The following is a 17,816-nucleotide window of genomic DNA, read 5'->3' as shown; positions in this document are numbered from 1 at the left end:
TTTTTTTAATACTGTGACATTTGATTTTGTTATTCTTTTGTGAAACTTAAATCAGATATGTAAGTGTAAATCTGTTGAACTTCTCCTTTCACCTGTACATTACATAACTTTAAAAAAATAAAATAAATATCTTTCTGAAATATCTTAAGTGCAATTTGTAAAATGAAGAGTATATTCTAATCCAAAATAGTTGGAGTGAGTTTGATTTATGAACATAGTTTTTACTTTTCCTTCATTCAGACTAAGAAACAGCCATGGTATAATAGTACCTTAGCTTCAAGGAGGAAAAGACTTACAGCTCATTTTGAAGATTTGGAACAATGCTACTTTTCTACCAGGATGACTCGTCTATCAGGTAGAATGCCTGTTAGCTTCTGAATAAAGTGGTTTATCTTGCCTCCCAATATCCTCCTTCTATTTTGCATAGTAATTTGCTATGGTTGGGATAGGATTAGGATAGGATAGGATAGGATAGGATAGGATAATAGACATCCGCAGCCATAATATAACTCTTTTCTGTTTTGTGATTTTTAATTGTTGTAGTCTCTGCCTGATATTTTTCCCCTATTCTCTTCATCTCCTTTTCAACACAAAATGTTATATTTGTATGATTCATCCCTTTCCTAATATCGTTTACTTCAAAATAATGTTTCTTGTCTCTAAGCGACACATTCTGGTGAGAGAGAAGTTGCCTGAGGATGAGCTCTAGCACAAGTCTGAAAGCTCAGAAGACTAAACTTCTTGTCCTGGTGATAGAGGCAGATTGGATCCTGAACCTTGTTTCTTTTTTTCTTCCGGTTCCTTCCATTTTTTTCTGTATAAATCTCAGGGTTATATTTTTTCTTGAATGCTGGCACTCTTATTCATAGGTGTTATATGTCTTATCCTGGAGACCTGTCACATCTCAGTCGCCTTCCATATGGTTGGATTTCCATTACAGTGTAATTCAATTCTTCTGCAGTTCACATTATGGGACATTCCTCCTCAAACCACTGGATGTCTAGACCAGGGCTTTTCAACCAGTGGTACGGGTACCACTTGTGGTACATTGGCACCTGGCAGGTGATACACGACCATCCTAGAAAAGTGGTAGTGGGGGAGGGGAATGAGCTGAACCGGTGGCAGCACTGCACAAGTCTGAGCGAGAGACGGCTGGAGCTGCAGGGCTGTCAGGGTTCAGTGGAAGCGCCAGGATCAGCGCCAGGCTCCAGCTGGAGCTCGACGCTGATCCTGGTGATTCTGCTGAGCCCTGAAGAAGCACCAATCAGCTGGAAAGCAGCACTGATCCTGGCGCTTCTGCTGAGCCCAGAAGAAGTGCCGATCAGCTGGAATGTTGCAGCATCTCCAGCGTCTTGTGATTTACATTCAGATACTTGGCAACTGATTCATATTTATGACGATCACAGTGTCCCAGGGTCATGTGAAGTAACCAAAACCTGCTGCAACCACCCAGCAGATGGGGGGAATAAAAACCAAACACCCCCCCACCCAACCCCCGCTGCCCATCCTCAACAGAAACGTTCACAACAATGAAACCTTGGACAGGAGGAAGAGCGCCGCAGGCAGGTGTTTTGCTCAGCTGTTGTTTGGGGGGCACCTTTTTCAGTGCCATTGTAACTTCGAACAGTCACTAAGCAAACTGTTGTAAGTCGAGGACTACCTGTACTTTATCACTTTTTTCCTTTTGGGGGGGGTCATCAAGTTTTTGACACTTTGCTAGGCGACTGGTGGTACTCGGATGTTGCCATATCCTAAAAGTGGTACAATGGGTGAAAAGTTGAAAAGCCCTGGTCTAGACTACCTGTTTTTCTCACATCCAACACATATATTTTTCATGACATATCCTTGTCTTTCACTCCCTTGATCTAATCCCATGTACAAAATAACAGAGTTTTACACTGATTACATCCCAGCTTTGTAATAAGAAAGTGGCTTATTTAAATCTCGATTATAGTATATTTTATAACATCCATTGGGATTTGTATTCATATTATATAAATGGGTATGGAATTACGTTGCAGCAAGTTTGACAGTGGGGATGCTTTTCTCATGTCTTAAGTATTTGAAAAAAGTTATTTTCCCTCTCAAACAATATTTGGTAGTTTTACTAAGAGCATTAGAATTAGGCAAACTAATAGAAGACTACTTTTACATTGTATGTATTTTCCACAGAAGTACTTGGTTATGCCCAAATCATGCTTGTGGGGGATGACATCTGTGTGTACCTACTATATCATCTGATAGGCGTCAGGCTGGGAAAGGATGATGAAAGATTGTATATGACTTTCAGGTATTCTGACTTAAATTATTTGCTGTGTACTGCAGAACATATTTTCAGATCTTAATGGACTACATCTGTAACCGTTTCTATGCTAGTCCTGCAGATTAGAAAAAAAAATAGTATTTAATTGACCGGTAAACGTATAGTGGCAGTTACTGGAACTATGTTTACCATATTTCCCTTCTAAACCTTTAAATTGCATTCTTTCCTCCCTGCTTTTCCCATCTAGATGATAGTAGAACCTCAAACCAGCTGGATGAATTTCAAGAGTGCCTGTCGAAGTTTACTCGCTACAATTCTGTTCGACCTTTAGCAACACTGTCTTATGCAAGTGATCTCTACAACGGATCTAGCATAGTCTCAAGGTAATAAATACTTTTTGAGAGCTATAATATCAAAATAATCCATCCATAATTTTTGACCTGTTGTTACAATATTAATCATTATTTGAATATTCATATCCAAATTTATTTAAAATATATGGGTAATTTATTTTGATCAGTGTTTAAACAGTTTTTATCTCAAAAGCAGCTGGGCTGAATTTTAAGCAATGTCCAGTCCAATTTCAAGGAAATTTTGAAAAGAAACATTTTGTCTCCATTCTGCATTCTCAATAAATTTAGTAAAATATTCTCATTTAAAAGGTGAATTGGTGTGTGTATGGGGGGGGGAAGAGTCACTTTCCCAGGTAAGTAAATATAGTAATAGTGATTTACCAAACCACAAGGTGGCAACCTTAGTTTACTTTGCAGGTAATGTTGGTAATAACAAGAATTGTAATTGATAGAAATAGTAGGTTGGCAAGATCTCATACCATCTGTATTCACCAAAGGAATATATGAAGCATTTTCTTTATTTCTAAATGAGTGAAATTTCTCAGAACATATGAGCCAATATTGACATTTCAAGAAGTAGAACTGCTTTTAATTTAATGTTTGTGTGTGTGGTGTGTGTGTGTGTGTGTGTGTGTGTGTGTTACATAGTGTTAGGATCATGTAGCAAACTGACCAGCAAACCTATAAGTTAATTGTTCTCTTTCTCAGAATTGTGGAAAAACAGATACCTCCCACATTTTTCTTTTTAAAAAATTAGTACTTTCTTTTCTGTTCTCAAATGTTGCCAAGTCCTTTATTTAAAAAAGTATTTTAAGTTGGAAGGACCAGACAGTGTAACTTAAGATTTAAGACTAATTTAGCATACTAAACGTGGTTGAATATGTAAATTTCAAATGTAGACTTGTAAGAATTATATGTACAAACCCCTATACTTGTATGTTATGTTTTGTGCTCTTGATATTTGCATTGTTTCCCCTTTATTTATGAAGAAATTGATGGATTCTAGATTTTTAAATAAAATGTAAAAAATAAAAAATTAAAACATTATATTTGTCGGTTTACAACAATGCTGCCTTTTTCCATTTTTTTCTATCCTTTTTTTCCTTTTAAAAAGGAAATAGTTATGTATTGATCTGTTAACTAAGAAGAGAGCAGCATTTTTTTGTGATTGGATTCCCAGTTAATGAAACTAATCTTAAAGAAGAACGCATTTGATTTCTTCTGAAGGTTCTTGTTCAATCATTTTTTGAGTGGCTCAGTAACTGCACAATAACAGATTATCCTTTAACAGTTCAGGAATATGTCATTCTGTTTGGTCACTATGGAGAAAAATCCTTCAGAGATGTTCAGTTTTTCAGTTTCAGCAATGTGATGGCACCCCTTGACCTATCTGTGCTACTAGACTCATTTAGAAGATAGAGTTAGGAGGAGTGCTTACATCATTTGGGAATCCAATTCCCAGGTACTGGACTTGATGGTATCAAGATGATCACCTTGACTACCATCATAGAATAGATTAATTGCAGATTCCTTGGTTTTCCTTACAATCCCCATGGGACTTTAGAAGAGTTTCATCAACAGATATGGCAGCCTCATGTCATAATGGTATGCATTAACCTCTCAGATACATTGTATGATGTATTCCTTGATCCCATTATCTATCACATAAACAAATTTTCTCATTCTTCTTGTATTCATGTAGTTTTAAACATTGCGTTTAACTATTCCACGTCATCAAGGAATTGAAGCAGACTTCTTTCTACAAGCTCACCATTGTGTATTTGGCTTGCAGCATCATTTCATTTCTGCATGGGCTGAAATAATTTTAATATATTGGAAAAGAAACCATTTGGTCTGTGTTCATTTGTTTTACCTCTAATCCAACACTACATATTTGTGTGTGGCAAAAGTATGTGAATCTTTGCTTTCAGTAACTGATCCCTCCCCCCCTCCCACTGGGTAGCAATAATTGTAACTAAACATTCCTGATAATTGTTGATCAGTCCTGCAAATCAGCTTAGAGGAATGTACCCCATTCCTCCTTACAGAATAGCTTCAATTCAGGGACCATGGCGGGCTTCCCCACATGAATTGCTCACTTCCTGGTCCTTCCATAATATTTTCGTAGCATTAAGGTCAGGATTTGAACTTGGCCATTCAAAAATATCAACTTTATTCTGCTTTAACCAGTCTTTGGTCATATAACTTGTGTGCTTTGGGTTGTTGCATGACTGACTTTCTCTTCAGCTTCAGTTCATGGACAGATACCCTAACGGTACCTTTTCTATTTCTAAAATTTGCTGGTACAATTCAGAATTCATAGTTCAATCTATTGTGTAAAGCTCTCTTGGTCCAGAGGCAGAAAGGCAGATCCAAACTGTACTTTCACCACCATGTTTTACAGATAAAATAAAGTTCTTATGTTGGAATGCAATGTATTCCTTTCAAGAAATATAACACTTTTCATTCAAGCCAAAAAAGTTCTGTTTTGATCTCATTCTTTCGATATCCTTATATCTTTCGATATTGATATCTTTCGATAGCTTATCTGTGTCATCTTTTGCAATCTGTAAATGGATAGCATTGTTCTTTTTGAGAATAGTAACTTTCTCCTTGCAACCCTGCCATGTACATCATTGTTGATCAGTGTATATCTCCCTGAGTTTTAACATACCTTGCTCTTGGCATGATCTCAGTTGGTCATCCTGGGAACAGTAGTAATGGAAGTACTCAAAAATCTCTTTTGTTGAACCTATGAAACACTTCCACATCCTTGAGTTGTGAAGAATAGACTTTGATAGTGGATCTCCAGAACTCTGTTCTTTATATAAGGCAGGACCTCCAATGCTCACAACTAACTATCACATTGATTCAAACACCCGATCTTAAATTCTGCTTCAGATGAACTGATGATCCTAGAGGTTCGCATACTTTTACCCCACAGAAATAGATAGTTTTGGGTTACTTTACTCAATAAATCAATGAATAAGTATAATGTTTTTGACTCTTTCGTTTAGCTTGATTCCCTTTTCTTCATTTTAGGAGTTGTGTGGAGAATAGATCATGTTTTAGGTCATATTTATAAAGAAATATTGAAAATTCAAAAGGTACACAAACTTTTTAAGCACTGCAATAGATAAACATTAGTGAAGACATATCATTTAGAAGGGTAGTGATAGATTTTTGTTGTTAAAGGAAAAAATAGAGTTTAATTTCAGAGAATTATAAAACTGTTGATGGAATGGCTTCCATGCCGTTTATAATCTTAAGTTTTGATGCACATTTTGGTGCAGAGAAAATATAGTTTATATTATGAAAAGGTGTACAACAGTAAATAAAATTTCTCTGCCCCTATTTTTGGAATTTGTGAATTAGATACATGTACAAAGGAGCAGGTAATTTCTGAAGACATGGAATACTTCTGTTTCAGAGAAACTGATATTGGTATTCCCCATCAGGTTTATTTAATGCAGGAAGTGGCAACCTTTTGGTGTTATAAGGCACATTTGGAATTCTGAGAGATCTGACCATAAAATAGAATATTGGCAAAACCTGAATGGCTGTCAAGAAGCAACAGCTGTTCATGTAATATGCATGAAAAGTCAAAGACCAATACATCCTGTAAGTTAAAACCATTCCCATTTAAAAATAACTGGACCCTATAAATTCAGTAGTTGCTAATCAAGTATAAGTAATGGATTTATTTTCTTAGAAAACTAGGTGAACAAGTAAAATCAGGTTATATGTACAAGATATTCCGCAAAATGAAATAATTAGTTTGAACAGACTTTGTTTTGACAAAATCAGTGAAAGCTCTTTGTATAAGAATAAATTTATCAGTATAAGCAGATGGATTACATTGATTAGTTGCATCAAATTGGTTTAGCTTTGGTAACTGAACAGATCTCATATCTTGACTTATAGCTATTCCAAGGACAGCAAAGGTGTCCTAGGGGAGGGTTGGCTATTTTAATTAATTTAAAATGCAGTATGAGATCGATAAAATCCACATTCAGTTATCTCTTTTATTCAGTTTTTCCATTGTCTTCCCTCAACCTTTCGAAACATCTTTTTTCCTAGTTTTATCATGTGCCCTGAATATGTCACTTTCTGCTTGCTGGTCATTGCTTCAGGGGAACAGTCAGACTTTATTTGATTTTGGACAGATTGATTTGCTCTTGCAATGCATGGCACCCTTACTAATAATTTCTAACTGCATAATTGGAAAGCACTTGGGTTCTTTTTCTTTCTTTTTTCAGTGTCCAGATTTAACTGCTATGCATTATCCCTGGGAAGACCATTGTTTTAATAGCTCTGATCTTTCTTATTGCTGAAATGCCCTTTTCTTCGATGATAGTGTCTAAGATTGCTATTCTGTCCCCCTAGAATTAATTTCCTCCTTACTTCTCTGGCAATCTCCATCAAACAGAAGTTCAGAGTTGCTGTCTGTATTGAGGACACTGCAAACTAAGAGGATTGCAGTGGTCCTACGTTGTCTTTCTTCCTGTAGAGCAGGGGTGTCAAACTCAATTTCATTGAGGGCCACATCAGCATTGCGGTTGCCCTCGGGGGGTGTGTGTGTGGCCAGGGTGGGTGCGGCCTACTGGGTGGGCGTGGATGGAGTGGGTTTGGCCTACTGGGTGGGCGTGGCCAGCTCAACATCATTCGCGTCAAGGGTGCCTGTGGGGGCCTGGGCAGAAGTGGGACAGATCTGAGGGTCTCTGGCAGAAAGGGGTGGGACCAGGGCAGAGCCTATCAAGCCGGATATGTGAAGTAGGCGAGGGCCATTTGCTGTCCACTTCCAGGCGATGGTGCATTTCTTCATTCCTCACAAAGGGTGACACCTCCCCAGCATGCACCCAGGGGGTGGGGCCGACACGGCAGGAGCTGGTTCCTTGCTGTTTCCAGACCGCCTTGTGAATCTATGACTGAATGCATTTCAGCATAGATGGCCACTACAAAATTGTACATTGGCTCCCGGCTGGCTTGGGCCAGGGCCAAGGCAGCGGGGGCTGTTCCCTCACTGTTTCCAGGACGACTTCGCGGGCCACATGAAACCACTTCGTGGGCCATATCCAGCCCCCGAGCCTTGTGTTTGACATGTCTGCTGTAGAGTATTATGTCGCCAGCATGAGGGTCCTAAGGCTATCCAATGGGGACTAACATTTCTGCAGCATTGGCGTCTCCTCGTCAGTTTAAACATGCAGACTGCTGCCATATGGGAGGCTTTGGTTTTCTGTTATATTTTGGAAAAAAAATGGCTCAACTCTGTAAGCAAAAAGGATGTGAAAAATATCCTGATACTCCAGCTTGTTCTGGATTTTTAATATGTATACATGTGTGCTACAAAAAATATTGCATCAAAATATTGCTATTAGAATTTCATTCAGCCAGAGTATTCTGTTCTTTTTTGTGTTTGAGCATTTCTGAAAATCTTTCCCCTCTTATACAAATGAGTGGTGCTTTTTTAATTGCCTATATAAGATCCACATTGATTGTATGTGTTTGCTATTAGTGTGCAGGAGGTAGATCGTGCTGATGCTTTACTGTCAAATACCATAATACCAAATGCAGTACAATCAAGTGAGAGAAAAATGGGGCTGGAAAAAACAAAAACAAAAAATGAATGGTACAGATTGAAAATTTTATCAGCCAACATTTCTGGAATTAAACCTGAGTTTTATTATGGCAAACAAAAAGAAAATTTGGCAATCCTCCAAATAATTTTATATATCAGGTTCAAATAATAATAAGGATTACAGTACTGAAGACCTTTCAGTAAATCACCAGCCATAAGTCAAGGATTACGTATATGTTGAGCATCTTTGCTTTTTTGCCAGAATCACTTCAAGCTGCTCTCCCCGTTTCTTGCACCCGGATCCGAGACTCTGTGGATTGTTCAGCCCCCTGATATCTTTTGGCCAGGGACGAATATCCCCATTTTGTCTGAGCTTTTGAATGGTTGTGGAATCTCACTGCAAATGCTTATATTGTTCATTGCTGAGTTTTAATTTTAGGGATATTTCCATATTCTGAATATGGAAATTTGCATATTCTGAATTTGGAAAACTAATCAGTGAAAGTTTTTGAGTTACCAGCGGAACATTTTGTAAAATTTAGTATTAATAAATAATGTTAAACTCCTGATATTTTAGAGATGTTATTGTGAATGCTCGCTGTTTGGTGATATATCATACAAACACATTAAACATCTCTTCAGTTAATAAATATAGTTATTTTTATCTCTATTAACAAACAAGGCTGTAAGCATACAGTATATCTGTAAAAACAGAAGAAATAGCAAATTCTCAAGTTTTTTTTTGCTCTATAGTTGCAAATTTTTCTTTAAGAAAATATTCTATGCTAGAAGTGTGAGCTAATATGAAACTAACGTGAAAACGTTATGTTCATACAAATAAATTGTGTGTGTGCATCTTGAGAAGAATTCAGCCCAAGTATATTTTTATATACTTCTAATTCATGTGATAATAATGACAAAATAGCAATAGCAATAGCACTTAGATTTATATACCACTTCACAGTGTTTTACAGCCCTCTCTAAGTGGTTTACAGAGTCAGCATATTGCCCCCAATGATCTGGGTCCTCATCTTACTGACCTTGGAAGGCTGAGGCAACCTTAAGCCGATGAGAATCAAACTCCTGGAGTGAGCAATGAATTAGCCTGCAGTATTGCATTCTAACCACTGTGCCACCAATTGTATGAACATACATTTCATACACAATGAATTATTATGTTATTATTACAATTATATGTTATTTTTAAAAATGTATATGATACTAACCTTTGTGTTCTAACATGCTATGGGCTTTTTGGCATACACTATTTTTGCATAGTTTGGAAATGATTGTGCTATTCATGGCAGTCGATGCCAGTTGATCAACAGGGGTTCAGTAACTTAATATAATTAGTTTATTCCATATCAGATGGAAAATGGAGGTTTTAATATGTTAATATGAGTACAGAAAAGAGAGTTTATAATGTCTGAGTATTTGAAGACAGATATGGAAAAGTGTTACCAAAGTAAATAGTAAGACAAAAGTAGCCCAAATTGCTTTGGTACTTATTAAGTGTGGCTGTTTCCTAATGAAATCTTACGTATATTTGATCAAGCTGAAGCAAAATATCTTTCAGGAACAAATTATGTTATTGAAATAAAATGTATCAAAAAAGACTAGTTTGGAGGTAAATATCTTAGCTTAATAAAATAGAAATCAGCATTGTATCATTATATCTTGTTTTGTTTTTGTTTTTATTTTATCTCAAAAGGAAAACTATTACTTGATTTCATATAATTGTTTGGGAATGTAAATTCAGATCCAACCAAGAATCCTTTTAGAATGAAATAAAAAACTGCTGCCTGAGGAAACAGTGTACATCTACTGAAACTAGATGTGGACATTCTTGCTGTAGTAAACTACATAACTCATTGCGCTCATTGATTTATGCTTCTGCAGAGATTTGTTTTGTCCTAAGTAGCTTTTGCATATTCATAAAATAGGTTATTGATAGGGATAAATCCTAATGATACATTCCAATTTCAAAATTCTATTTCTGTGTAATGCCGAATTAGCCAAACAGCAGGTGAGTAACTTAAAAAATTAATACTTGTCAATGTAGTAACAATGTGGTGATGTAATGTTTTAGTTGTAAGGGGAAAGGCAAAAAAACTATTAAAATAATTTTTATATAGGTAAAATTTTATTTTATATAGATAAAAGTTATTTCTTTTATTAGCTTTTTGCCTTTCCCATTACAGTGAAGCAGAAGCTGATCCAGCAGTTCAGTTAAGGTTATGATGGAATAAATTCTTGATTGTAAAACCTTTCTTGAGACAGACCAGAAAACATATTACAAGGCAATCAAATATAGTGCAAAGTATAGTTCTGTTTGGAAGCCTCTATGGACCAATTCTCCTGTTTACTTTCTATAAATTGTAGTTATTTTGGTAAGGCAATACATTTTACTTCAAAAATAATACTAGACTTATTTTGCTCGCAATTTCAGAGCAGATATTTTAACCAGGGACTCCTGGACATGTAGTCCTAGAATTTTATAACCAGAATTTGATTTTAATTTGTCTTATAACATATGAAACATATTCAGCATGAATCCCTGGCTAGCCAGACAGAATGGTCCCCAAACGTGAGTTCTTACACCCTTTCATGGTTTTCAAAATTGTCATTTCTGATTCGTGAGTTTAAAATTGTCTTTTCTGATTCGTTGGTCAGTGTCTATTGATGGGTTAATTTCTTTATCAATTCTGTCTAGAAAAATGTTAATCTTTGCCCCAGGAGGGATCCGATGTGATTTATTTTATTATTGTGTACCTTTTAGTGTTTCTATTTTAATCCTGTCAATCCTAATTGCTGTTAGCCGGTTCTGCATTCCTGTGGTTTAGACTTGATACTCTGTAACCAATGTGTGTTAAGTGTTTGTTTATTTAGCCTCAGGCTGCCATTGAGTCAGACTAGTTAGTATTGGGTTCTTCCTATATTTGCCAAAGTATTTTCTCTTTGGGGGTGAAGAGGGGGTGTCCTGCTCTCATCAGTATCATGATACTCATCCCTGGGTCATTCTGGCTGGGTATTGTGCAAAACGTGGAAAGACATAGGACTAGTAACGTTACATTTCACAGTAAGAACTAGTTTTTGGGTGAAACTTCCTTTCTCTTTGGATATACCTAGTTCAAGCTTGATTTGTGTTTCTATTGATGATTGTTCAAAATAATCACTGTTCATTCTCTTTTGGACATTAATGATAAACTGTAATGAATTTAAAGTAGAAAATGGATGGTCCCATTTTTTTTAATTTGTTAAAATTATAGATTTATGAAGCACAAATAGTTAGCTATCTTTATCTTTTTTCCTGCTGCTCTACTTAAAAATAATTTCTCATGAGAGGATAAAGGCTTTCTCTTCTGGAAAATATAAAAAGTATGATGTAAAATCAGAACCTGAGGGATTTCCAGAATTTTAGAGAAAATAGATCAAATGATAATTTAATGAGAAGAAAGATTCTTGTACAACATCTAATATAGCGTTGTGATCATTATTCCTCTGATATAATGTACAAAATGACTTCAAAACCTGAAGTTACTCCAAATTTGCCAAGTTTTAGAACTTACTCATTTTTTTTGTTTCAGAGCAACTTCTGGCACTATAATGATTGATATAGTCTCAGTGCAATTTTCCAGCATTAAATCCAGCTAATTCATCATCTGTAAAGTTCTAAATCATGTTATACTTTTTAACCAGAATTTGGTTTGGATCTCAATTTGAAGCTTCTTTGATATTTTCAAAAAATTATTTTTATAATTTCTGATTAATGTAATATAGCTGAAATGATACAGGCCTGAAATCCTATGTGGAGAACAGGAATTGTGATATCACAACAGACATTCCTTCCAAAGTATTCTGTAATTCAAAGCTATATACTTCTCTAAATTGAGAAATGTGCAATAAAATTTCTTTCTAACAAACATATGATTCTCAATGACTTTCAAGTTTTGGCCTGCAAAGCTCATTATAGGTGTAACCCAGCACTTGACTTTTCAGGTTTTCCTCTTTATCACCAGTTGTGCCCTTTCAGTCAGAATTCTGCTGAACACCTTCCCAGACAAACGTAACAAATTATGCCCCTGTGGTTCTTTTATTTCTTCGTTTACTTCATATAGAGCAGGAGTGGAGAACTATGGCCCTTTTATGACTTGTGGGCTTAAACCTGGCTCAGGTATATTGTTTTATACAATGCTGAAAAATACAGCAAGTCCATCTTTTGCATTTTAAACAACAATAATATTTCCGTCCCCACACTTTTAATTTCCCTTTTCTCCTGTTTTATTACTCTGGGTTAAATTTCCTTTCTCGTGTTAATTTAATTCTTTCCAGTAGAAATGAATCAACAGGACAGAAAATTTAATGAGAATGTGGCCTTTTGCAAACTTAGGAGATAGAAATTTTGGTATCTTTTAACCTAAAGTCAGAGATGGGGTTCTCCTGAAAAATAATATGCATCATCATAATAAAACTAAGTATGTGTTATATTCATAAGTTTGTGTCTTTTGTATTTGTATTTTTGTTTTTTAGTATTGAATTTGATCGAGACTGTGACTATTTTGCTATTGCGGGAGTCACAAAGAAGATTAAAGTCTATGAATATGGCACAGTCATTCAGGATGCAGTTGATATTCATTATCCAGAAAATGAAATGACATGTAATTCCAAAATCAGGTATGTGTTGCTTTTCTTCTTCGGTTTTAAAAAGTAAGAATAGTGTCTTGTTTCCTGTATCTCTGTATTTGAGTACAGGTAGTTCTTGACTTACAACCATTTGTTTAGTGACTGTTCAAAATTACAGTGGCATTGAAAAAAGTGACTTATGATTATTTTTCACACTTAGTACCATTGCAGCATCTCCATGTCACATGATCAAAATTTGGATGCTTAGCAGCTGGTTCATATTTATGATGGTTGCAATGTCCCAGGGTCATGTGATCACCTTTGGTGACCTGCTGACAAGCAAAGTCAATGGGGAAGCCAGATTTACTTAAGAACCATGTTATAACTTAACAACTGCAGTGATTCACTTAACAACTGTGGCAACAAAGGTTGTAAAATGGGGCAAAACTCACTTAGCTGTCTTGCGGAGCAACAGAAATTTTGGGCTCAATTGTGGTCGTAAGTCAGGGACTACCTGTATTAGGTCACACTGTTCTTTATTGACTGAATAATGTGGAAGAGATTTGATCCTATTTTGATATGCCATCATAAGTAGCATAATATTTTATATCATACTACTGTATATATTCACAGAGAAGCTGACCTTTGAATTTCTAGCAAAAATACTATGAAAAATGTGCCATCGTCAGATAAGTTGATCCTTGCAATTTTCATGTTTTAATTTTCACCATTGGTTTATCCACAGATGACACGTTTTTCATAGTATTTGGTTAAAAAATTGAGGGACAGTTTATTTGTAGATGAGCTTATCCACAAATGTATACTTGTACTTTTAAAAATTGTTTTGCCATGTATACTCACTGATAAGCACATACATTTATAAGTTGAACCCAGATTTGGGGTGTATTTGGGAACCTAAAACCCTCAGCTTATATGTGAGAATATACAGTATTTGGGATATGATTGTTCATTTTGATGTTTGTTCAAGTTTGATTTTTTATGATACCGATTTTCTCAATCTACAATGGTTCTCTTCTTTAAAAAACATTAAATGGTTCTGCAGAAATATTAATCAGTGACAAAATGATAGAATTTATTGTTTAATTGTTTTGGTAAATAATTTGTCACAAAGAATCCAAATCTGTTTAATTATCTTTAGGCCAGAGCTGATGATTACTTATTCTTGGAGACTAGCATTCTAGTAAGGGTAGATGTATTTTGCTACTAAGGTACCAAGGTATTATTTGCCTTACAATATCAATGGAAATAAAAGCAAGAAAAATGAATGCCAAGGAAGTATATGAGTGACTTCTTGTATAATGCAAGATTGATTATTATTTTCACTTTGACTTATTATTTTCACTTTGACCTATATATTGCTAAGTTAAAGTTTGAAGAAGTTTTTTTCTCTATAAGATCTGACATAGGACTTTTGTTTTATTTAACCCAACTTTTTATTTACTAAGAGTAGTTTATTTTTTTAAAGTTGGATTTTTGTCGTGACATATTTACAAGCGTAAGTAGACAATGACATGTTATATAAACAAAATTATTTCAACAGATGGAATGTATAACATATTCATTAATCTTTCCATTAATAACACAAGCTTCTCAGCATGCTGTATGGAAAATGTATCTTCTAATTTTTAACTTAGAAAATGAAGAAAATTCAATACATTATGTGATAATTCATTTTGAAATTAAAATAGAATTAAAATTTATGTTGTGTGAAGAAGTTTAAAGAGGCATTAATTGGATATTTTATGAGTGCAAAGTACAGGTGGCCCTTCTTCCCTGCTGTTCCATTATGCCTTGTTTCATTTATCTTGTTAATTTTAAAAAGCCAGATTTAGGTATTGGTAGTAAAAGTTTTTCATTTGTGATTTGTTTTTCCCCCAAAAAAATTTGTTTGGTTATTTTATGTAGGTGCAAAATAGCTAATGAGCTTTTTTTTTTAGGGTTACATTGCAGCTGTTAGGCTACTATTCAATATCAGCAGCATATAGCAGCACCCAACTATAATATAAGCCTTCCCGGCTTATATTAGTTTTTATAGGGTTAGGGATGAGGTGGGATTGGGATTAGAATTTGGATTTAGGTTAGGATTAGGGTTGAGGTTAGGGTTTTTCCAAATAACATTCTCAATATTTAGCAAACAGCATACTGTCTGGGTTCATGTATTTAACAAGAAATAATAGATAATAGTTAATTATCATAAACAATATGTTAATTAATTGCTTGATAGTCTTCTTACTAATATATATTCAAGGTTACATATCACATTCCTTTCTCTCTAACTCATGTTTCTAGCCATTGATAGAAATTATCCCTTGTTCTAAAATATACCGAGTCTTCTTTCTCTTTTATCTTTAAAGTCTGTCCATTTCTGCACACCCTAAAATTTTCTTAATTAATACTTCTTCAGTTGGTAAATTTTCATTTTTCCAATGTTGGGCAAATACAATTCTTGCTGCAGTTAGTACATGTAAAATTAAATATATACAATCTTTCTCATAATTTGCTCCTATTATTCCTAACAAAATAATTCTGGTTTAAAGTCTATTTGTTTTTTAGTCATTTTCCATGAAAAAAGCCACTTTTACTTCTCAAAGGTTGAAAAGACTAAACTGGGCTAAAACCCATGTTATCTGGACAGAAGAACAATGGGGCAGTATTATTTTGAGTGATGAAACCAAGATCTCCCTGTTTGATAGTGATGGCATAAAATACGTAAGGAGAAGAATCGGAGAAGATTTGCATTCTGATTGCATTACATGTACCATGAAACACCCAGTCAATGTTATGATCTGGGGTTGTATGTTATCAAAAGGTGTGGGCAGAATTTGTGTGATTAATGGGAATATAAATGGCCAAAAATACATTAATGAAATACTTGAGCCCAAACTGAAGTCTTCCGCACATGATCTTTTCCAAGACAATGAAGCATTTATATTTCAACAGGATTCAGCTCCATGTCATGTTGCTGATCTGTGCAAAAAGTGGTTTCAAGATAATCATATTCCACTGCTAGAATGGCCTGGGAATAGCCCAGACCGTAACCCAATTGAAAATCTATGGAGCGACTAAAGAAACTTGTTAGTCAAAAGTGACTCAGCAATAAAACCCAGTTAATAGAAGCAATCATTCAATCTTGGTTTCACATTATAACAGCTGCAGAACTAAAGGACTTGGTTCACTCCATGGGAAGACATTGTAAGGCCATAATTCATGCTAAAGGTTACCCAACTAAGTATTAATTCACATGGTGATAATTTTTGTATATCTTGTTTTTTCTACGGTGATAATTTTTGTATATCTCATTTTTTCTATATGTTTCACTTTTCTTCTTTATAACTGCTATTCTAATAGCAAATCCTTCATAAAGGTTATTGCATTACATTCTTGATTAAATTATCTTTCGATTGATATATAATTTTATGGTACTATTCCAAAAAAAGGGGTGTTATTAGCCATCAAACCTCAAATGTACACTTTTCCCAAAAGGTTTTCACAATTTTGGCCACTACTGTAGAATCCCATTGTTTTAACATCTTTTTCGTATCTTGTTTGAATTTGCAGATATGGCCACCATGATAGATCAATACCTTGTTCTTGTAGGTCTTGTCTGTTTTTCAATTTTCCTTCATTGTCCAATTATCTTTATAAGTCACAACTTTGTTGATATTAATTAAATTTGGATAAGCGATAGCTTCCATTGTTGAAAGCCATCCAGGTATGTTAATATAAATTTTTGCTTTTATTTTTTCCCATTCTGAAAGAAATGCATTTCTTATAAAATGGTTTTGAAAATATCTATGTGTTTTATTCTTCCTATACCACAGAAAGGCATGCCAACCAATTTGTAAGTCATGCCCCTCTAGGTATAATAGTCTTTTATCTCTAAGCATTATCCATTCTTTAAATCATGTTAAAATAGATGCTTGGTAGTATAACGTCCAGTCCGGCAGTCCAAATCCTCCACTTTCTTTCGTTTCTTGTAGCATTTTCAGTCTAATTCTAGCTTTTATTCCTTGCCAGATAAATTTCAGTATTGTTGTATTCAGTTCATAAAAAAAGACTTTTCCCAGCCTTATGGGAATCGTTTGAAATAAAAAGAGTATTTTGGGTAAGATATTCATTTTCACTGTTGCTATTCTCCCCAGCATTGAAAGTTGTAGGTTTTTCCACTTTTCCAGATCCAATTTTATTTGTTTTAGCAGTGTTACATAGTTATCTTTTTTATTGTTTGACTTTTTTAACTATTTGAAGATTTGTTTTTTTTGTTAGATTTTTTTTTTGTTTTTCTGTTAGATTCTTTGTTAGCATTTTAGTCTTTTCTCTGTTTATTTTCAACCCTGTCACTTTTCCAAATTTTTCTATTTTCTCCATAAGTTTAGTCCCTGTTTCCAATGGATCTTCCAATATAAAAACCAAGTCATCTGCAAATGCTTGTAGTTTATATTTTTCATCTTTTATCTCCAGTCCTTTAATTTCTATATCTTGTCTGATGTTTCTATTCAATACTTCCAGTGTTAGTATAAATAGTAATGGAGATAGTGGGCATCCCTGTCTTGTGCCTTTTTTAATGTTAATGTTTTCTGTGAAATCTCCATTTACAATTGTTTTAGTTATTTGTTTACGCTAAATTGTTTTAATTACATTTATAAAGTTTTCTCCAAAGTCCATTTCTGCAAGTTGCTGAAACATGAATTGCCAATTTACATGGTCAAACGCTTTCTGTGCATTAAGGAATATTAAAGCCATCTGTTTCTCTGGATGAATTTCATAATATTCTAACACATCAAGAATCATTCTTAAATTATTTTTTATCTTTTAGGTAGAAAACCATTTTGGTCTATATGTATAAATTCAATCAAAAATTTCTTTAGTCTTTTTGCTATTATTGAGGCAAAATTTTTATAGTCTGCATTTAATAGCGATATTGGTCTATAGTTTTTTATTTGCGTTAGATCAGAGTCTTCTTTGAGTATTAAAGTAA

The 17,816-nt window shown here is 34.6% G+C and overlaps 1 protein-coding gene across 1 annotated transcript in view; it reads left to right on the top strand.

Annotated features, from left to right (window-relative positions):
* Window positions 1-17,816, top strand: part of COP1 (COP1 E3 ubiquitin ligase) — a 118,592-nt gene that overhangs the window by 34,248 nt on the left and 66,528 nt on the right. The window contains exons 10-12 of the mRNA XM_029284601.1: window positions 241-355; window positions 2,511-2,646; window positions 12,725-12,868. Of these exons, the coding sequence (XP_029140434.1) occupies window positions 241-355; window positions 2,511-2,646; window positions 12,725-12,868 (395 nt within the window). The remainder of the gene's footprint in view (window positions 1-240; window positions 356-2,510; window positions 2,647-12,724; window positions 12,869-17,816) is intronic.

Source organism: Protobothrops mucrosquamatus, unplaced genomic scaffold (genome assembly GCF_001527695.2).
Source record: "Protobothrops mucrosquamatus isolate PMUCROS unplaced genomic scaffold, P.Mucros_1.0 scaffold757, whole genome shotgun sequence".
Classification (NCBI taxonomy): Eukaryota; Metazoa; Chordata; class Lepidosauria; order Squamata; family Viperidae; genus Protobothrops; species Protobothrops mucrosquamatus.
The sequence above is the reverse complement of the archived record's forward strand: the minus strand, read 5'-3'. Positions and strand labels throughout refer to the sequence as shown.